The 22,880-nt window shown below is 40.4% G+C and overlaps 1 protein-coding gene across 4 annotated transcripts in view; it reads right to left on the reverse strand.

Annotated features, from left to right (window-relative positions):
• LOC124556721 (microtubule-associated serine/threonine-protein kinase 2) overlaps positions 1-19,014 on the reverse strand; it is a 262,482-nt gene extending 243,468 nt beyond the window's left edge. For all 4 annotated transcript variants that reach the window (XM_047130713.1, XM_047130714.1, XM_047130712.1 and 1 more), the window contains exons 1-2: positions 18,546-19,014; positions 5,802-5,881 (exon numbers count right to left, since the gene is read on the reverse strand). In XM_047130713.1, the coding sequence (XP_046986669.1) occupies positions 5,802-5,881; positions 18,546-18,723 (258 nt within the window). In that variant the 5' untranslated portion in view covers positions 18,724-19,014. The remainder of the gene's footprint in view (positions 1-5,801; positions 5,882-18,545) is intronic.
• Positions 19,015-22,880: the final 3,866 nt, after the last annotated feature.

Consider the following 22,880-nt stretch of genomic DNA (forward strand, 5'->3'; position numbering starts at 1 on the left):
ATTGTGGGGAGGGGGGGGGGGGGGGGTAGCCCCATCACTGGCAGGTGCTGAAGAAGGGGGCACTTCTTTAGTCAGGGAGGGGGAGTGGCTCCCGGAGGGGAGGTAATGGGAACTACAGGGGAGGGGGAGGAGACAGGAGTAAGGAATGGGTATGAGGGGGAAGTATGTAACGGAGGCAAAAATTGAAGAAAGTAACACTGGATGGAGTTGCTCATATTTTTTTGGCAAGCCTCAGCACAAGACAGGTGATCCAGGAACTTGTACTCTTGGATCTTCTTTTTCTCTCTTGTAAGCTGGGCAATCTGGCGAGCAAGGGGAGTGATAATCATGACAACAGACACACACAGGTGGGTGAACATGGGAGCTTCCCTCATGGAGTGGATGTTCACAGTCACCATATGGAGAGTCTGGCGTACAGCGGGGACACAGACGCCCAAACACAAGCACCAAAAGCACCTCAGGGGTGGTGGGACGAACAGCTTCATGTCACATCTGCAGCACATAACCTTGACCTTCTCTGGGAGGGTATCCCCCTCAAAAGCCAGAATGAAGGTGCCAGTATCGGTGCGGTTCTCTTCGTGGCCCTTCTGCACATATCAAATTAACGAATGCCACATTGCTCCAGATTATCCCGGAGTTCCTCAACAGTTTGCAGGATGAGGTCCCTATGAAAAATCACTCCCTGGACCACAGTCAGATATTGTTAAGGGATAATAGACATTGGGACATTGAAAACACAATGGCGAGCATGAAGAGCTGCAGATTGGGCGGCAGTAGCAGCTTTGATCAACAGGGAGCCCGACCGCGTCATACTGAGAGACTTCACTACACCAGACTTGTCCTCGATATTCTCCACAAAAAATAATGTCTCTGTAGCGGTGATTGTGTTCCCATCCATCCTACTACAGACAAAGTAATGGGTAAAGTGTTTCATCCTAAGACGGTTAGCCTGGCCCCCCTCCCATCATGTAGCCAGGGAAGGGAATACTGCTGGGTCATATGAAGCAGCATTCAATGATTCTTCATCATTCGAAGAGACAGCTGTTTGAGAACAGCTTGCAGCTTGATACGCTTCATATGCCAAGCATCCACCCTTGTACCATCCACTCTGATTAGGGATTCTCCCCATGGGCACCACACACAAGCACCCACTCCTTGGCATACAGTTGCCAGAGGGCTAAGCCAGATGGGTACATAAGAGCCCCATCACACGGACTGGCTATACGTGCTGGTGACCTAGCAGGGTGGAAGGGGGCTACAGCAGGGAAGGAAGAGGGAAAGGAAGATGGGAGAGGAATTCAAACCATAGGCACTGTGAAGGAAATTCTTCCCCAAATGTCTCACACTGAAAACAGAAAATTTAGAAGTGGAGGTCATACCTCAAGTGGGGACCTAAACGCCAAAACGGATGAAAGAGAACAGGCAGAGGAACAAAATTGCAAGTAATACAGGGAACCAGTTGGCTAGCTGGGACAATATAAATCCGAACACCAAGAGAGGGGAAGGAGGGGGCAAAGGGAAAGGAGTGAGGATAGGGAAGGAGGGACAGGATGAAGGAAATGCAGCCAGGGAAGGAAGAATGGGCTGCAATAGCTCAGGGCCCCATGTGCACCATGCTGTGCATGCCTACACTGTTGCTGTCCATTGACCACAGCACGCACATGCCGCTGTCATTAGCTACGTTAGAGGCCACAGTTTAACCCTACTCGCTCTGGTGGGCTATATGCTGTCACTACGGAAGCAGGCCAGCAGACCTGTGTTGTCTGTCACCAGCTGCCACTGCTGTCTTGCATCAGCATTCTGTTGCTGAGCTGGGGTACCACATGCCACCATCATCCATCTGCTGCCTTCCAGGTGGCTAACTGCTGACGCCAGCCTTCTCCAGCGACTGTGGCCAACTATGCCACAAGGACCCTTTCAGTTTCGATTCTGTCACTTAATTGTCATGAATAAATGACTTTCCTACCCTGGGAGAATTTACCAATGAGCCACCTTTAGATTCCTGCAGCTGACCACCCTGTCAACCACACCCCTGGCTGCAGACTGCACTCCATCGCTGCAACCAGTATAGAGGTCAAGCAATTTCCCCCTACAGTTTGATGTGAGAAGAACCTAGATGGTTGCTGTTCGTGCAGATGGCTCAACTACTACAAATTCCTGGACCACTGACGTCATCGCCAGCTCCAGTTTGCAGCTTTGTCAACATGCAGCATGGTGAGTGAGCCAGCCATCTTCTTTTACTGTAAAATTGTATTTGTGTGTAAAGCAAACTAAGATGGTGTTCTGCTGACTGTAAAAAATATATACTAGTTTTCACTGTTTGGAAGAGGCAGTTTATTTTATTGTGAGCATGGAGTGTGGGTAATTGTTGTGGGGTATGTAAAACAATAGTCATTGGCAGCCAATCACGTGGAAAGATTATGTTACAGTACGGATTGTTACGTTAGTGGTATATTCAAGAGTCCCCCCTCATTGTTCTATTTTGCATTCTTGTCATTTCCTTGTTGAGTAATTCGCAGAGGGTCAACCAAATCTGAGTCGGAGACACACGGGGCTACCCTTGAAGAAGTCTTGTAAGCTTTGGCAGTCGAGTTAGCTTGGATGTGGCCAAATAACGCAATTCTATTTATTGAGGGAAGGAACATAGCTTTGCATATTTTGGATGCTGCTAACTATACAGAGAAGAGGCAAAACAAATCTGATGATTGATGCATGAAAAACAGGGACCAGTAGGGCACTCCATTGATAAGAAATATGAGGCTTCTGATGGGGCTCAAGAGATTTTTTTTTTTAAGTAATATTTGTTTAAACACAAATAATAAGGAAAAAGATTTTAACAGTGTGAATATAACTGATTAACAAAGTATTAACACTGTAGAACTAAAAGAGAATAATTTGGAATTATCAGCTCCAATATCATATGAAAATGTGGAGTCTGAAGTGAATGTATACTGTACTGAAGTAAATGAGTGGGTGATACTATTTAGGTGGATTAGTATCTACACTGGGTGATAATGGGTATTATCTAGAGGCCATAGAGCCTCGGAAAGATGTACACAGAAGTACAGAGGATGCACAAAAATATGGAAACACCAAAAACACAACATATTACCATGCCTAATATGGTGTATGAAATCTGTTGGCAATAAAAAAAGCTTCCACTCACCTCAGAATAGATAAAAACAGGCCCTGTATGGTTTTCAAGGGAATCTTATACCATTCTTCCTGCAAAACAGCGGCAAGTTCAGGTAATGATGATGAGGTAGATAGCAATCCCACACCCGTCTCTCCAAAGTAGACCACAGATGTCTGAACCTCCTCTATCAGGAGGTTCATAAAGTTGATGATGCTCATAAGGAAAAAACATCATGAGCAAATTATCTTTTGCAGTGCATAGACGAACTTGAGCAGACTGTGTCAGAAGAGTGAGACAGCTGCCAATGATAAACTGCTGCGAGGTTCTCCTGTCATGAGGGCAACCCAACTGTATTGTACACAAAGTCGGTAATATTTAGCTCACACAATAAAGTGCCACAGGGCACAGGGAAGTTACTTTGGATGAGTGAAGGTACAAGGAAGCATACAGCTGCAAGGAGGATTGTCTTCAACTAGCTTTAAAGTAAACAGAATAATTGAACTACTGACCAATATCTTGTGAGCAGTAGCACTATATGCGGTTTCTTTGTTAGCACAGTTTTAAGGTTGCCTTTTCAGGCAAAAAACATGGGAAACTTTTGTTGCAAAGGCAAAGTACTGGATGGTGTACCACAGCAGTGAGTTAAGAAACCACCTGATAAACATGGAGGCTGCCAAGAATGAGAAATCAACTGAATGGAACCACCTGTTGTTAAATGAGTTGTTAAGGAATTTGTTAAGAAGAGAATATTTGGTAATATTATCTTACTTGTTTGATATTATGTCTGTGGGCAAGATACAAATGAAGTCAGGGAACTTAAGTTACACAAAAAGGATGCGTTCCCACTGGACAGAAGCTCCAGCATGTACAGCAATAACATGACTAACAGCACAGTACAATCATGACCATGAGTGTCTTTGTTTCTGGTACTGTTATGTTCTAACTCCACATTGCATAACCTGTATGTACTTCAAGCAGTAAACCATCAGACCACTTGAACTCCCATTACACCAGTTACCAACAGGCCAGGCTGACATTAGGAAATAGCACTTAAATTAATAGACAGCCAATAAACAATATGGTTTACGCTAAATTACAGTAAGGAAAAGCGGAGAATATTTTATTTTTTATATCAACACATCAAATATTTGTTGACATTCTCCTCCAGGGATGAAAACAGGTGACAATCCAGAGGCTTTTTTTTCAAAGGGAGAAGGAATGTTGTACCATGGCTTTGCCCAGTGTGATGAACTACTCTGGTCTCAATTCAGCAGAACAAGGTCATGTGAAGAAATACACTCATCAGGCTCAATAATTATGTGCTATGGAGCACGAGTGCATATTCAGTATGCAAGAACACTCATTCAGTGTGCTGACGATATGGAAGTCGCCAGCCAGCATCTCTAAAAGCTAAGTTAGGCTACCTTACAACACCAGCTGAAGATTTTGTTGAGGCTGTGCTTCTGCAAGGGCTACTTTCTCATGGGATCACAGATGTTGTTCATCCTGAACATTAGCTGGGGTTTTATATATTCTATGTATGGTACGACATATGTTGTTTTCTACATTTGCTCTCTTGACATGTTCTTGGACATTCAGTTTATACACGTGACATAAATACACCTAAATTCGGTTTTCAGCTTAACATTTTATAACTCTGATGTGCCAAATAGATATATTTATATTGTTATTTTGCTGTGTTAACTTATATTGACACTAAGATATTGTTGATGCTGTCCTTGTGCAAGGACTACATACACACAGACTTATTTCAGGATTATGCCATTTAAATCATAGAATATTTAATTATTGATTTTATTAATAAATAGTACATTTGTACAACATATAGAGTGAAAATTCACTATGGTATACTGTATATAATTCTATTTTAGGTATGTGACAATGGATGTATCTGTTGGTTTTATCAAACGATTACTGTAAATTCACTTGTGTAGTATTGTCCTTGATTCTTATTCCATTTTTAATCTATCTTTACATTTGGATGGTTGGTAAGTTGTTGAAGCTATCATTACTGTTTATGCATACCTGCTTGAAAATGGTGTATTGAATCACCAAAACTTGTAGCTATGTAATAAACAACATCGAAAGGATGGCCGCAGGTGTTCCATTTTATTACAATAATATGTCTGGGGTTACCAATGACTGATCTGATAGTGAATTCATCCTGTGAGATCAAATTCACCCTTACATGATAAATTTCTTCCTAGAGAGTCTAGATTATTTCTGCAAAATCCATCAAATAGCTGGGAGAGCACAACAAAGCCTAGCCAGTTCCTTCAATTTTCAATTCTCCAAGTTCTAACACAGTTCAACATATGTGGAACCACCTTAATCACTGTGCTTCGTGTGTGAACTCTCCGTCGTGGTCCTTCCAGTAACAGGAAGTATTGCGGAGAGCATGGTTTCAAATACCAATGGAGGTCTATGAACAACTGGCTGAATGACTGCCAACTTTATCAGCTGCAGCCTGTGCTGTAAACAGCACTTCTAGATAGTAACAGGTGGTCATAATTAAGTAATTCAAGAGTACATACAGCAAAAAAACAGGTTAAGAAAAAAAATGTTTGACAGACGGGGAGGAGAAGAAACTTACTTAAATAAAGGTATCATTAAACTATGAAAGTAAAAGTAATTTATAACTTACAATGCTCGAAGAGAGTGATGGTGCTGACTGACCCAGATTTGATTTTCTCATATGAATCAAGTTGGTTTTTTCTTCTGAACCTGAAATATACAGTTATGATACAATAAACAATTTTTTTTCTTGATAGTTAGTGGTTGTTATCCATATTTCTATTGTTTCTTTGGCTGATATATAAATTACTTTCCCTACGCTTCTTTAGCATTGCAACATATGAAAATTTGTCTTCACCTACTAAACCATAGCATTCATTATGTTCCATGAAATATTTTTTAATTTATACCAATGTTGTTCACAGTTTAGATGAGTAAAACAAAGATACAGTAATGTAAAATTTTCAGTCTCTCCTGCTGCATACCAAAAGACAAATTATTGCCCATTGTGAGAAATGTGGAAGACATTCCTCAAGCAGGATCTTTTTTAGGGTTGTGTACCTCAATCAGCAAAAACGGAGCCCTTATAGGATCACTCTGTTCTTGCTGAGGCTGCAGCTGCCTTCCTGTCTGTCTGTCCTACTATTAAGATCCCTTTTTCTCAGTAACAGGTAGAGGTATCAAGTTGAAATTTATGTCAAATACTAAGATCGACAGTCCCTTGTCAGTGTAAATAATTTAAGCTTCTATGTTAATGGTTCAAATGGCTCTGAGCACTATGGGACTTAAAATTTATGGTCATCAGTCCCCTAGAACTTAGAACTACTTAAACCTAACTAACCTAAGGACAGCACACAACACCCAGCCATCACGAGGCAGAGAAAATCCCTGACCCCGCCGGGAATCGAACCCGGGAACCTGGGCGTGGGAAGCGAGAACGCTACCGCACGACCACGAGATGCGGGCTCTATGTTAATGCAATCAAAAGATGCTGTCATATATGTCACATATTTTGATACTCTGAAACTGACTAATAAAAGCCTATAAATGAACTATCTACATACATGTAAAAACTGGTGGGCTAGCAGTAAAATGCATGCCTGGAAATAGAAAGGTTGTGGGATCTAGTCTCATTTGGACCACAGATTTTTCAGCCTTCATTTTAACCTAGCCTTCGCCTCTCGACAATGTGAGGAGTCACCAAAAATGACACATGGTTTGGATTCTACATTAAAGTTTAGGTCCCCTTTCCCTGGTTGGATGACTGGGGTAGGTTAGGGACATGCAAGTTGCCAAAGTGGCATCCAATAGAAAAATTTGCACCACAGCATCGAGCCACACAAAATAACAATAATAATAATAATAAGAAGAAGAAGAAGAAGAAGAAGAAGAATTACTATTATCAAATGACCCTGTTGGAGAATAAAAAGCAGGTGACTTTCAGTCTTTCTTAAGGTTCTTCTAATTGTCCCAATATTTCTTTATTTTCTCCCCAAAGGCCTTCTTTCTTTCTTAGGTCCACTTTAGTTGGTATGGTTTTGGTTCCATCTCCAGAACAAACTTTCATGTGTTGATTTTGCTTCTGAATGTATCCCTATCTGATGTGTTTGTTATGTCAATTTTTGTTTTTATCAAATCCTTCTTAACTTAAGTTACCCAGGGTATTGATGCTTTAAGTGATGTCACATAGTCCAATAGACTTTTAGTTAGTCTGTTTCCAGGTAATCTGTCAGGGTGTCTCTAGAAATTCATCTCTTTCTGATGTCAATTTCAATGTTTGATACTTTTTCTGTTGTCTTAATGGTTTGCAATCTAAATCCATTTTGTGTGCATCATGGTCGCAGAATTTTTCTAATAATCTTTCTTAATTCCTTGTAAATCTGGTTTTCAATTCAATGAGGGTGTTTCACTTGCATATGTGACTGTCAGTTTGATTACTGTATTGTAGTGAGTGATTTTAGTACCTTTTGACAGGCATTTTTTATAATACAAATTTTGAACAAGTCCAGACACTTTCTTGATTTACAGAAATCTGTATTTTTGTGATTTTTTTAAGTCCTGTTGGTTCAATAAATTCACCAAGATACTGAAAGTGTTTGGCTCTGTCTATTTCACCATAATTTAGTCATAAGTTTTGGAATATCTAACTTGGAACAGATGAATTCAGTCTTCTTAAAGAAGATTTACAGGCCAATCTTCTCTGCACATTCTTTGAGGGCCTCATTTTGTTTTATTATTATCATCATCTATATACATAATTAAGTTTATACGGTACACATAATAGTGCAAGTACTACTTGCAATTGTCCAGCTTTTTTTCCCCCTACCCAACAGCCTTGCTGGCCATTCTCATACACACTGTCGCTTGCAGGCAGTTATGTCAAGCAGTTACATACTTTGAGGTGTAGCCCTATATGAGCTACCTTCTGTACATCACTACTTATGAGGTGCACTCAATCAGTAATGCAACACTTTTTTCCTGAAAGCAGGTTGGTTTTATTCAGGATTCCAATACACCGTATTATTCCCCACTCTTATGGCGACAAAACCTCATTTTTCAACATAATCTCCATTCAATGCAATGGCCTTAAACCACCTTACTGGGATAGTCCGTATGACTGCGTGGCTCCACTCTACTGGTCGACGCCTGAGCCCCCCCCCCCCCCCCAAAAAAAAATCATTCATGTACTGCTTCCTTTATTGAGCCAAACAGATGGAAGTCAGAAGGTGCAAAATACAGGCTGTAGGGTGGATGAGGAAGAACAGTCCAATGAAATTTTATCAGCTCCTGTCAGGCGCACAAACTTATGTGAGGTCCTTGTTGTCATAGAGAAGGAGAAGTTTGTTTCCACTTTTGTGGCGACAAATACACTGAAGTCGTCCCATCAACCCCCTGAAGGTCATACAGTACACTTCACAGTTCATCATTGCACCATTATGGAGGACATCACAAAGAATAGCCAGAATAACCCGTTCAGAGTCCCACAAGACCAGCACCATGATGTTATCGGCTGATGGTGGAACTATGAACAATATACAGACAGAAATGGAAAGCGTTAAACCATGCCAGTCGGATATGCTTTGTTAAAATTTCATATGTATTCACTACTTTACAAAACAACTGGGTTGCCCAAGGGGGATTATACTACAAGATCATAGCATTGTTGAACTGGCTAATGCCATAATGATGAATAAATGCATGACGACAGCCCCATAACTTTCCAACCCATGCAATCATGGTGTGGGGTGCTCTTGGATACAGCAGGATTGATTTGGTAATTATTGAAAGAGAGGAGCTGAATGCTTGCCAGTATGGGGCAATAATGGTAAACCCTGTTGTATGCTTCATGACTAGGGTATTTCAGTAGAATAATGCAAGACCCCACATTGCATTTCACACCACAAATGCCTTCAGGCTAACATGCATATTCTCCTGATTTGTCAGACGTGGAGCACATCTGGTATGGGAAGAGGTATACTTTCATACCAGCCTCCTGGCAGCAGACTTCATGAACTAACACAGCATAGTCAGAAATTTCTGAAGGTGACATTTGGAGGCTGTCAGCCCCCATGCCGCAACAAATACACTACCATACTTGTCCCTGTGGTGCTCACATCTCATGCTGATGTTGCTGATAGACATATGTATGAATGACATCATAGTTTACTACCCACATGTGATGAGTATCGTCAGACTGATGCTGTATGGTGTAATGCTTTCTATTTCTATCAGTGCATTATTTAGCATTCATCTGTTGCTGTATGCCTATTATGAATACATATAATACCTGTCAACAGCAAGGTCTTGATCTGAATGCTTTATAAGCACAGCAAAATTAAGCCACAAGCAACAGAAATCACACTAATATCAGGCACCACCACCTCTAGCCTTAATTACATTAATTTGATGAGGAAGTGTGTCCAAAAGTTTCCTCAGACATGCTGTATCTATCTGAAGTCACTCATTTATTATTATATCTTTTAGAGCTAACAAATTGCAGGGATGTTGACTGCTATGTTTCACTCACTGTTCCAAATAGTCCCAAGACATGGAATGAAGATTGGGTGATTTGGTGGGCTAGTCAATGTGATACGACACCCGAGTGTCCGTCACACCAGCAAATATACATGTGCAGCACTGTAAACATGCCTGTTGGCATATTGGAGTGTGCACAGTATAAGCATCATGAAGATGGAGAAGAAAGGGTAATACTTCATCACTGAGAATGTTGAAATAAATATTCTGGTTCCTGTTCACACCAACCTTAATGAGTGGCCCAAGTCATGGTCCAAAATGCACCCAAAACAAAACAGAACCAATTCTGGCCTAAACTAAATCCTCCACACACATAAAGGCATCGTTGAGCTGTCAGTGCACTCTGAGCCTTGCATCATTTGAAAAGAGGTAAAATCATGACTTGTTGGACCACACCACATGACTCCCGTGAGTTATTGTCCAGTTTTTGTGTTGTTTTGCCACACGAAGAGGTGCTATTGTGAGAAATGAACTTTTATAATGTACTTGATTATTTCCATTGCATGCAGTTTCCTTCACAATGATCTCTCTGAAACCAGTTGATGTGAACCTGCATTCACTAGTAGCAGTTTCTGTTGGGTTTGAAACCAACTGTCACTGACCAGTACAACTCTATTCTCCATCGCTTGTTGATTAGGATATTTTTACAACCACTGTTCTTTTGCCATGTTATGTGGCTGCAAGGGGTTCAGTATTCCACATAAATATGTTAGAAAGTTATCATGGACACACCATGAAATTGAACTACTTCATTCACAGTGTGGTCATAGAATGGTTGGTTGGCTTAATGATTAAAGGGAACAAACTATGAGGTCCTCAGTCCGTCCTACCTGGAACATGCAAGTATAAGAAACTACACACAGAAGAAGGGCCTAGTGTGTGAAACATAAGGAAAGGAAACCCCAAGGTCTACTGAAGGTCAACAAAGCCTACGATGATGGATTCCCTGTGAGAGGCCCACATGGAGAACATCCATAAATTCGTGGTCTCCTGTATTGCCCATAGTTTGGTAATATCAAAGTATGCCATTCCATATTCCAAATTCTCAGAACTTAACAACAATCAAAGGTCCAATTCTGGAATACCAATCTCAACAGGTGGCTTGCTAGTTGCCAATTTAGCCAGCAAGTTCATTTTCTGGGATACCAATGTGACCACGGTCCAGACAAAGACCACCAAGCATCCACATTGTTCAGGGGCAAAAAGTGAAACCTGGATAGTCAGGAACAAGAGATGGTGAGGGTAACTCTGGTCAAAAGCTAGTAAACTGCTCAAACAGTTACATGGAGAACATACATAAATTCATGGTCTCCTGTATTGCCCATACTCGCTGGAGCAGGAACAGATACGCTCAAGAGCACGAGAGATGGCTACCAACTCTGCAGTGAAAACACTACAGCCACCCAGAAGAAGAAGCTGGTGTTCAGAAAAAAGACCAGATGCAGATGGCAACCATAGCCCCAGACTTGGGCCACCACTGTGGGAAGTCGATAATTGTATCTGGAAAGAGGAGACATTAATTTGAGTGCTCCAAGGAGCAGCAGATGCTTAATACATAAGCAATAAATTGTTGCTTGCACAGAACCAGCAATGGTGGAACCCCTGCCTCTGCCAGGAACTTGATAATGTGGCTAGTCCAAAAGGCACCACTTGCCAGTCACACCCCACAATGGTGTATTAGGTCCACCATCAATGACATCGAAGTTGATGCCAAGCCATATGCAAGACTTCAGTAATCTAGATGGGACTGGACGAAAGCTGTGTAGAGTTGTATCGGAGTAGAATTGTCCACGCCCTAGTTGGTGTTGTCATGTCAACCCGGCATCAACGACCAGTCCCAAAAAACAACAAAAGTCCACCACACTGAAGGACTGGCCATCAAGTTAAAGATCCAGAAGGGAATGGACCACACAGCAATGACAGAAATGGGTAACAGGTCTTGACAGTCAAGAAATGGAAGCCATGAGTGACAGCCCAAGATTGTGCTCAGCATATTGCTCTCTGCAGTCTGTGTTCAGCAACACCCATTGCAGACAATCAAAAATAAATGCAAAAATCAGCAGCACACAAAGAGGCCTTGCAGCCAACACCAGATGATTCATAGCCCCTAAAAGGAGCGGAACACTCAAAACAGAACACTACAGAACTCCATTCCCCTATTGATTGGAGGAGCTATGGGAGCTGGCCAATCTTTGCCTGAAAAAGCAACATGGAGGAAAGTTCTGGATAAAAAAATTGGGAGTGAATCACAGAGGCCTCAATTATGTAAGGTGAGGAGGGTGTGGTGACAGCTTGTAGTATCATACACTTTATGCAGAGCAAAGAAGACTGCAACAAGGCGCTGATGCCGGACAAAAGCCATTCAGATAGCAGACTCAAAGTGGACTAAATTATATGCAGTAGAGCAGCTTTGACAAAAACCAGTCTGGGTTGAAGGCAAAAGGTCCCAGGACTCAGGGATCCAATACAGCCTTTGACACACCATATATTCAAAATAAATTGCAGAGGACATTGGAGAAACTGGTCAGACAACAGCTGTCTATCTGAAAGGGCAGTTTACCCAATTTCAAAACTGGAATAATGGCACTTTCTTTCCATTGGGAAGGGAATTTCCTCTTGCTCAGGGACTGTTAAAAAGGGCAAGTATATGACATCAGCTAGCCGTCAACAAGTGTTGACGCATATGGTTGTGCACCCAGTCTGGTCCAGGAGCAGCGTTGGGGGAGAAAGCAAGGGTGCTGGTGAATTCCCACTCATAAAACAGGCACCAGGCAGCGGAGAACAAAAGATATAGGGAGTCAGTCCAGGCCTCGGCGAAATACCAAGCAAAATACTCAATAAGAGTCTGGGCTGGTGAGTAAGCACTGTTCAGGGAAATTCCTGGGGCAACTGTAGAAGTATGGCAGCCAAAAATGCACCTGATCTTTGTCCACACCTGTGAAGATGGAATGTGCAGCTCTATGGCAGCGACATAGCACTTCCAACAAATCCATATCTGGCATTTAATAATGTAACGGAGCTGGGCAAAAACCCATTTACAGGCCAGGAGACTGAAGCCATTTGTAGGGTTGGAGGGTACGATGGTGGTCTGCAGCAATTTTGGGGGTCCACCAAAGAACAGTCTTCCGTCGAGAAGAACCCAAGGAAAACGAAATCACCAAAGCAGCTGGTAAAAGTATGGCATCGGTCAAACTTGACATGGACTCATCAATGCCATTGTGTAGTGGAGCGTATGGGATGGCAGCTGAGGAAAAGGCATACCAACCTGCATTAGTAAAGGGCCTCCTAGGAAGGCGTCCAGGCGAGTGAAGCTACAGGAAAGGAAAGGCAGTCGGAAAAAAATCACTGTCACACAAATCGTCATGAACTCCCCACTGAATGGAGGGGAGAAATTCAGAGCTACAGATGGAAACATCAATGGCCGAGAAAGTGCTGTGAGGCACACTACAGTGCATGGGGGCTCCACTGTCGAGGAGGCAGTGATCTACGCCTGCCAGTAGGTCTTCAATAATCTTGCCCTGGTCAGTGGTTTTGTGTGTGTGTGTATGTATGTGCGGGGAGGGGGGGGGTGGGGAGGAGGGGGGGCTGACCTAGTATGCAGTGCCGGAATTTGTTGGTGGTAATTGTCTGGGTGTTTTTTTTTTATTATGGGTCTATTCATCTCGAGTTGTGATGTTTTGAGTATTTACAGTGTATTGCATGCATTTTAATTTAGGTAGGAATGTTTGATTTTTGAGGTGCTGTGGTTTTGTTTTTATTTTTCGTAGTTGTAGATGTTGGTTTTTTGGTACCAATAGTTGTGGTTGGCCTATATGGGTCATCAGAAATGACCGATTCCAATTTTTGTAGTTTAGTTGTAAGTATTGGTGTTTTGGTCTTGTCATCTGTGGTTGACCTATATCGGTGAAGGGAAGTGTCCGATTCCTGTAGATTATGTTGGTGTAGAGGAATGTTGTAATTTTGATATTTTTGTCATTTTTTTTGTTTTGGGATTGTGATTTTTTTAACTATTATATTTAGCTTGTCCCCAAACTAAAGCTCTCAATTTCCCACATTGTCCTGTTAGTTTGATTTTATTTTTAGAGGGAGATGATGATGTCTTATTTATATGTATTTTTGTGTTAGTTGCCGTGTGTATGTAGTGACGTCATAGGCACCATATTGGAGACACTTAGAATAGCCATTTCCGCCATACTGATGACGTCATGGGTCAAAGCAGGTGAGTGGAATCGGATACTTCTGTAATCCCTCTTCTTTTGACCACAAGAAATTGCTACATACAACCACCTGTGTAACTGAGGTAAAACTGCATACTCAGTGCAGGTCACTACAATACAGCACACTGTATCTGCAATTATGAAAAGGAAAATGCAGCTTCAGTACACTGATCAGTCTGTGAACATGCCTCACGGAGCATTTCAAGCTTTATTGGTTTATGGCACGAAAGGTTGTCATCACAGAAAGTTATCTGCTAAATTTGTATTCATATCAATGATGTCATTTGCATATCCAAACGCTTATCATGAAACATACAACACTGAAGATCTGTCTCTCAGTTATCACCGTTAGCTACAAGTTAGGGCTCATAGGTACCACTCCCCTATAAACCACTGGCCTTGTAAGCACACCCCAGGGCATGTTCTTAAGCTACCATCACACAGTTCTCTACAAAATTGACACTTGGTTGTCACTGTACAAAAGTTTCCACTTGCATGTCAGCAGCACTTTCAACCTCATACACAAGTTCAGCAGATGTTTTGGGTGTCCTGCTTCATACACTTACTTCCAAGCCCATTTTTGATACCTCATTAAAAGAACTTGTTCATATAAGTAAACAAAATAATAATTACAGTTATGCAACAGTAAAAAGATTGTCTTGGACAATAATTTTAGTACCTTGTACCGTCTTCTCTACCTATGTTGCAGTCCTGCAAATGAATGTAACGATGGTGTTTGCTGTCATGACAAAAAATAATCTGCCACACTACTTACGCCTGTTGTTTTATCAGAGCTGATTCAGTATATGTTGCTAGTGAAGGAGGGCAAACCATATGCTGTCCTATCACATCCCACATTATATTCAATGGGGGATAGGCCTTATGTAAATTTAAGGTGGAGGGAGTGAGAGGGGGAGGAAAGGAAATGATATTATCACCTGGATTGGGACTTCATGTGGAATCAGCAAGTGAACAATGTATGCCGGGTGGACTCAAACCCTGGATCTCCTGCTTATTAGGCAGATGTGTTAACTGTTGTGGATTCATAGCGCATCAAGGCATATCAGTTATATGAATGTGTGGTGTCTGTTTTTCAGACATGTGTAACAGAACAGACACCATGCATTCATATAAGAGGATACGTCTGTTGATCATGCTGGCCAGAAATGAAAGGACGGAAGATTAGGAGTTAATGTTCCGTCGATAACAAGGCAGTTACAGATGAAAGATATGCCGGGACTAGGCAACCATGGGGAAAAAAATTTGCCATTTAGTAAGAATCTCACAGTTTGCCTTGAATAATGTAAGAAACCATAACAAATTAAAATCTGGAAAGTGTCAAAGGGATATAAGCCCAAGTCCTCCCAAAATGATGTCCACTGCCTCGACCACTGCACCAGCTTGATTGGTAGTTCTGATCAGGAGAGTTTTTAAAACTCTTGGGAGCCTACATTTGAAAACAAAAAAGTACTTATAATAATGATGGATTTACTACTTAGATTTCAGAATGAATTTCTAACTGGCAGCAATTTACACAAACATTTATAAGACAACAAAGATCATAGGCCTAAACGAAAAAGTGCCATATGAACTTTTCATTATATAGCAGTATATACTGGGTCAACAGAAGAGTTCGATCCCACACGTTGCCTTTAACCCGTGACATAAGGCTCTTGTGTCACGTCATAACGGCGCGGAATTTAGTTTATGAGTGTGGCGTGTTTATAGGTGTCATTTTGCTGCAGTCGGTGGTGCCTTCCGATGGTGTGTTTATGGGTTGCGCGTTATGTGGTGTATCAGGTTCATTTTCGTGTTACTGCTTGACCTGTGCGGTATTGTTTTTGACCGTGCTTCAACAAGAATTGGTTTCAGTGAGTTAACGATTTAGTTTGCGTTGTGTCTACATTATTGTAGTGCTGTTTGCTGTATGTCGTGTGTGAATTTGTTTAAATTAATTTGTTGCTGCCTTTGTTAGGTATTGATATGGCAGATAACAACAACAGTGCACGTTTGCACGCGGAGATGGGGGACAATGCTTTGTCCCTCATCAAAATTTTGCAACTTTGTGGGCTGTGTGTGTGGTGGCTTACCTAGAGTGCAGCGCTGGAACTTTTTTGTGGTAAGTAGTCGTTCTTTTCGGTGTATTATTTGCGTGTTATGATGGTTGGCGGGGTACTTCTCAGTTGTTTGGTCAGTGATTTGGTATCGTGAGTTGCTGTTGTCCTACATAGGTGAAGTGAAGTGTTCAATTCAATGTGCGGTTGTAGCTACGGGTCTTTTGGTATAGTGACCTGCTGCTGACCTATATAGGTCAAGGGAAGTGTTTGATTCCAATTTTGTTTGTCTAGGTGTTGTTTTTGTTGTACTAATAGTTGTGGCAGTGGTGTAATATTTGGAGTTTTATAATGTGGTATCGGCAATTGCGCTTGAGCTATGTAGGTGAAGAGAAGTGACTGATTCCAGAGGATATTGTATGTAGTGGAATTTGGGAATTTTCTGTTATTTTATTTTGTCATTTTCTGTTGCTGGTACAGTGGTGTGTGTGTATATTTTTTGTACCCACCCAAAACCACCAGTTTCCCATGATTGTCCCATTAGTTTGACTATATTTTTGGAGGAAGACGAGTGTGATGGTTTTTCGATCTATTTTCATGTTTGTTGTCATGTTTACGTACTGACATCATAGGTGCGATTTTGGAGTCTTAGTGAACTGTTGTTTCCGCAATATTGGTAACATGATGGGTCAAAGCAGACAGGTGGAATCGGATGCTTCTGTATTCCCATACTGGGTCTATTTGTTGTATTAATAATGTAATGCAGAATTATTTTATCACCTGTTGATAGCTTTAAGGCAGCAACTTGAAAACTGCTCAAAAGGTGACATTGTTTTCTACATGGTTTCATAATGTGAACTTTGTTGTTCAGTTTGAATATTAATTACACCTGCCTATAAACAGATTAGAGAATGAGCAAACTCTTTTGTTGTTGATGCATAGAGTAGCAATCCCAATACATGAACCAATATCACAAAAAAATAACCATATATAATTTGTCTACCGTTAGAAACATTCACTGAAATGCTGCTATTCAAAGCAGTGGGCAAAATAGAGCTACACAATGTGCACTGCCTACAAACAAAAAGCCCAAAATATGCACTACACCAAGAGTAAAGCATTAAGTCCAAATCACCTGATCACAGTTTTGTTATTTCACTAAACTCACTATTGAGCACCAGTTATTACTTATTCCGAAGCTGCTGTAACATTCATAGGTAATATATCCCTCATTTAGCCACAGCTTTCCCATCATGCATACGTACAGACAATAGATATGCGCATAATGGTAAAAATTATACTAGCAATGACACAGTCAAATCAACCGGACATAAAAACAACAGAATGGCATCAACTGGTGCGGGCATTTACACAGCAGACAAAACACAGGGCTCATTTTTAATACTGCACTAGCTTTATAGTTTGTTATGAGAAAGTTTATTTAACCATTTAGAAGACTGTTGTTCTACATCAAACTGCTAAAGCACTGTCATGGTATATGCAGATTCCTCAGGGTCACTACGTTTTTCATAGTTTATGTACACGTATAAAATATGCTCAAAAATATAAGCTGGAGGTTTGCATTTTGTGTAGGACACTTTTCTGAAGCCACCTTGGCATATAAAACTTTAGCCACATCACTGCAGTATGAGATCAGCCTATTACCACAACCTTTCATTTACGTTCACATCACTGACACTGTCCAAACCTACCTAGACTTCTGGCTACACTACAGACCAGTATGTCATAACGAAGATTTTGGGATGATGGGACATACATACTCTAGCCACTTCCCCCTTTAATCATACAACTTTAGATCAAGTTTATACTTTCTGTATTTTTCCATATCAAACAATACAACAGATGAGATACAAACACATACTACTGCTGTAAACCATTTTGATTAATAAAGCTGAACTCAATATTACTTCAAAATCTCTAAAGTGTATCAAGCATTAACTGCCTTTGGCGTGCTTCCAGCTCACATTTGAACCACTTGGAAAATATGACACAAATACCAAAACAATGAAAGCAACAATAATTACCAAATGTTCTAATTAGGGCAGCTATCATGTTATTGATTTGTTCAAATGTAACTGCGGCAGTAGCGTTAACACAGCACCCTGGAATGGTCCATAGTAACGTAAAGGCGTAATGTTGAAGAGTGTACATCGATGGCCGAAAGTCTTGTTTCCTAAACATTCATAGTATTAACTGATACAATGTTTATGTAAGGTAATTAATTCTTGTTTTATACGAATCTGGAATACATTTTGATTGAAAACGCCAGTGTTCTAATCAGTCTAATGCCTGCTGAGTAACTAATTTGTAAACAATATGTTTCTTCTTAAATTTAACGAGTGAGTCACATTGTCAATAAAATGAAACAAACATCAATAGGAGTTTCCTAACAACAACAATGTTTTTGTTTAGTAAACAAAGTGTGACAAGTGCTAACAGTTCTCATGACTCCATAGTTTCAGTGCATGTGAAAAATTCGTCTGCTACAAGCTTGACAACCAAAGGGACTACGGTAAATAGTGATTTAGCTAATTCTATAGTGCTTACGTGATTTAACAGGAAACTTTCCATCTTCTGAATCAGAAAATCGTCGATGGCTGGGTTCATCAACGCTTCTCATATGAGTGACAGTTTTTTCGTCGAAAACCAACACTCTTGCAGATTGCGAGTGAGAGCGAACTCTCGTTCGACTTGGTCGATTGGCAGCGTTTTCCATTTTTCTCATGATAAACAATATCAAAAACCTTTGAATACCCTTAACTCACTCTTGAATTTGTGCTTGATAATGAATTTTAACATAGCTATTCGGTATACATGACATCGTACTGTCTGTAACCTGGATAGTCTATGTTTTTGTAAAACTAAAGCTTAACTCCACTTCCACGCTCATTTTATAAAACGTGTGTGCTCCCATTCCCTCAACGTGCATCCTAATTACGCGAACTACATTTTAGCTGCTTCCACGCCACAAATGCACTGCCTTTACTAAATCTCTATTGATGTTTTGTGACGACAGTCGAACTGTTCAGAAACAAACACTAGTATCGATAGGCAACGACCTTCTTGAGTAAAATGTATTTGACAATTTCTGTGAACTTTAGATATTCTTTTTTTAAGCAAATATGAAAATATTACGCTATTTGCTTCTACATGCATATTCTGCAAACTACCGTCAAATACTTGTTAGAAGGCACTTCGCATTGTTGAACATGTTACTGTTTCTTCCACCTCCCAAAGCGTATGGAAGCATATTCCTAGAATTCCCATTGTACTTGTTCCTGTAGGCCAGATAATAGGCGTATATGCTCAGCTTCTGTCAGTTCAGGTTTTTCAGCGCTTCTGTGACGTTATCTTACGAGTCAAACAAACCTTCGATCATTCATGCTGTTCTTCTTCAGATACTTTTAATATCCTCTGTTATTCCTGTCTGGTATGGGTTCCACACATGTGAACTATATTGTAAAATGGAACACACATGCGTTCTGTAAACAACCTTCTTTGTAGATTGATTGCGTTTTCCCTGTATTCTGCCAATTAACCGCAGTGTGCCACCTGCTTGCCTACGACTAAACTTATGCAACCATTCCCTTTAATATCCATGCAAATTGCTACTCTCATGTAGTTGTACAAGTTAACGTATTACAACAGCTTCCCGTTGATATTCTGATCATAGGGTACTACATATCTGTGTTTTGTGAACCACACAGTTTTAAATTGCTGTACAATTTAAAGGAAGTTGCAAATCTTTATACCATTTTGAAATCTTACAAAAATCAATTTGTGAAGCATTTTTCAGATAGTGTGTCACAGATAACTCCATCATCTACGAAAGTCTGAGGTTAATGTTCATATTGTCTGCCTGGTCATTAACATGCAATATGAACAATAAGGGTGTTGACACACTTCCCTGGCGCACACCTGAAGTTGCATTGTATTTTATCTTCATTGATCCACTCAGTCATTCAATGTACAGAAGTGTACAACATGATAGGGGAGAGTGAAGCAGATGATGAAAAACCCGTACACATACGACATTGTTACACATAGCATACATCACACAGAAGATATATCAAACATGTATTCTTACTCGATCATTCAACATACAGATGTGTACAACACGATATAGGAGAAGTCAAGCAGATGATGAAAAACCCATACACATACAACATTGTTACACATAGCGTACATCACACAGAACGTACAGAGTGACAGTTATTGAACTATATGAAATAAAATCATAACTTCTGAACGGTTTGCGTTAGGACGTTCAAATTGCACGCTTGGGCGCGGGGCATAATGTGAATTAGTTTGTGCTGTATGGTTTGGTTTAGCAAGGAAGCCTATAAGCAAAATTGGCGCATTTGGGGGACTGATAATCCGCATTTCGCGATCGAGAAGTCTCGTCACCCTCAATGTGTGATTGTTTGTTGCGCAATGTCCAATCACGGAATAATTAGTATGATATTCCTTAACGGCATAGTGATTACCGAACAGTATATGAAGATTTTGGAAGACGATTTCATCCCCATTATCCAAAGTGACTCTGATTTCGACAAGATGTGGTCCACGCAAGATGGAGCTCGCCCCATCGAAGCAGGAGAGTGTTTGATGTCCTGGAGGAACACTTTGGGGATCGCATTCTGGCTCTGGGTACCAAGAGGCCACTGGCATGGGCCTCGATAGGCCATCATATTATCCAGATCTGAACATATATGACTCCTTTTTATGGGGCTATATTAAAGACAAGTTGTACAGCAATAAGCCTAAAACCTTCGCTGAGCTGAAAACAGCCATTCAGGAGGTCATTGACAACATTGATGTTCTGACACTTAAGAGGGTCATGCAGAATTTCCCTATTCGTCTGCGCCACATCATCGCCAATGATGGCAGGCATATCTAACATGTCATACCCTAAATCCGAATATATGTATGTGTTTATGTGTTGAGTAAAGTGTGTGCACGCTGTAGTTTGTAATTAATTTACGTTTTTTCCATAGAGTTCAATAGTTGTCAACCTGTATATCACACATGTATTCTTACTCAATCATTCAACATACATAAATGTACAACATAATAAAGAACATAAATACACATAACACAGATTCACTTAGTATACATCACATTGACTTATATATAACACTGAAAAAGTCTTGTATACTGTAGAAGCAATACTTGGTTAACAGTGCTCTTCAAGTTTTTTTTTTTAAATTTAGTTCGTTCCTGAATAATTTCTATTTCTTCCGGAAGACAGTTAGATACAGTTTGGTTCCCATACACTGAACACTATTACTGTAGAGTTAGTTGAATGGGGAGCTGACCTTAACAATGTTTTTGACCTTGTGTCATGATGGTGACTATCAAGGTTCCGGTCCAATCTACTAATGTTTTGTTTAACAAAGCAGAGCAGTTCAAAAATTTATTGACTAGGGAGAGGCAGCATGTTTAATTTTTTAAAGAGTGGTTTACAGGTTTGTCTTTAATGCCTGTACAGGATTGTTCTAATTGCCTTCTTTTGCACTTCGAGTAATTCACTATTCGGTACTATGACCGCAAAAACGATTCCATAACTTAGTACTAAATGGAAAAGCGCATGACACATATAAGTCAATGTGCTGATATTTAATTCATCCATCACTGTATGAAGCATGACACAGACTTTGCCCAGCCTGGAACTAATCATGTGACTTTTCCATGTTAGTGTGTCCATAATGTCTCATTAGAAAATTCAAGATTGCTTTCACTTAATGTTACTTTGGAACCTGGGGAGTTCTGTTCTGTATGGTGTGAAAGGTTATGCATACTGCCTTTTTGTACCAAGAAGCGATCTGTTTGATGCTAGCCATGAGTCTATTTGGTCTGCTTTTCTGTTGATTACTGGCTGGAGAGATTCAGCTGTATTTGAGATAAGGACATTAGTGTTGTCAGAGAGCAAAAATGACTTACTAGTGGGCAGGGTGGATGAGAGGTCGTTTATATAAAGAAGAAACAACAAAGAACCTAAAACTGAGCCCTGTGGCACACTATATTTTATGACTTATGTAGATGAGTGCACCACACTGAGGATACCTGACTTATTTACTTTATTTATATGAACATAGTGTGCTCAGTCTTTAATTCAACTACTGATGCAGCCACAGGCAGTTCCTCTTATCACATACCAATTCAGCTTTTACAAAGTATGATGTGATTCACCATGTCAAAAGCCTTTGTGAGGTCAAAGAGGACCCCAGCAGCTCGGCATTTCTTGTCAACCAAGTGTAGGGTAGAATCAAGGAATCCATATATAGCATCAGTAGCTGCTTTATTTTCTTGGAAACCATATTGAACAGAAGAATGAATGTTATTTTTTCTAATAAATGAATTTAGTGTGGCACTAAGTGAATACTCAAATATTTTACTGAATACTGACAGCACTACAACTGTACGGTAGTTTCCAGGATCATCTACAGATTCCTTTTTATGTATGGGTATGATTTTTGCCGTCTTAAGTGTTCTTGGAAATACTGGATCAGAACATGAAGCATTTATTATGCGAGACAGTAGATTAGTAATAAGTTTACTGCATCTATTGAGAAGGAAGTAGGGGATCATGCCTTCTCCTGCTGATGATTTTTTCGCCTTGCAGCCAGGCGACTAGCGCGAGTTTTTCAACAATCAGTCAAAATTTCAACTCTACCCAAGTTTAATTCAGTCAGTGTGAAATGTTAGTATCTTTATTGCATCAAAATATTCGAGGACTGAGAAATAAAATTAATGAATTTATTATCTGCATAGATGAATTAGAGTCCTCAAACCCAGCTGACATAATCTGTCTCTCTGAACATCATGTGACCACTGGTATAGAACTTTTAAGTGTTACAGGATTTATTTTAGCATCCTACT

Source organism: Schistocerca americana, chromosome X (assembly GCF_021461395.2).
Source record: "Schistocerca americana isolate TAMUIC-IGC-003095 chromosome X, iqSchAmer2.1, whole genome shotgun sequence".
In the NCBI taxonomy this organism is placed as follows: domain Eukaryota; kingdom Metazoa; phylum Arthropoda; class Insecta; order Orthoptera; family Acrididae; genus Schistocerca; species Schistocerca americana.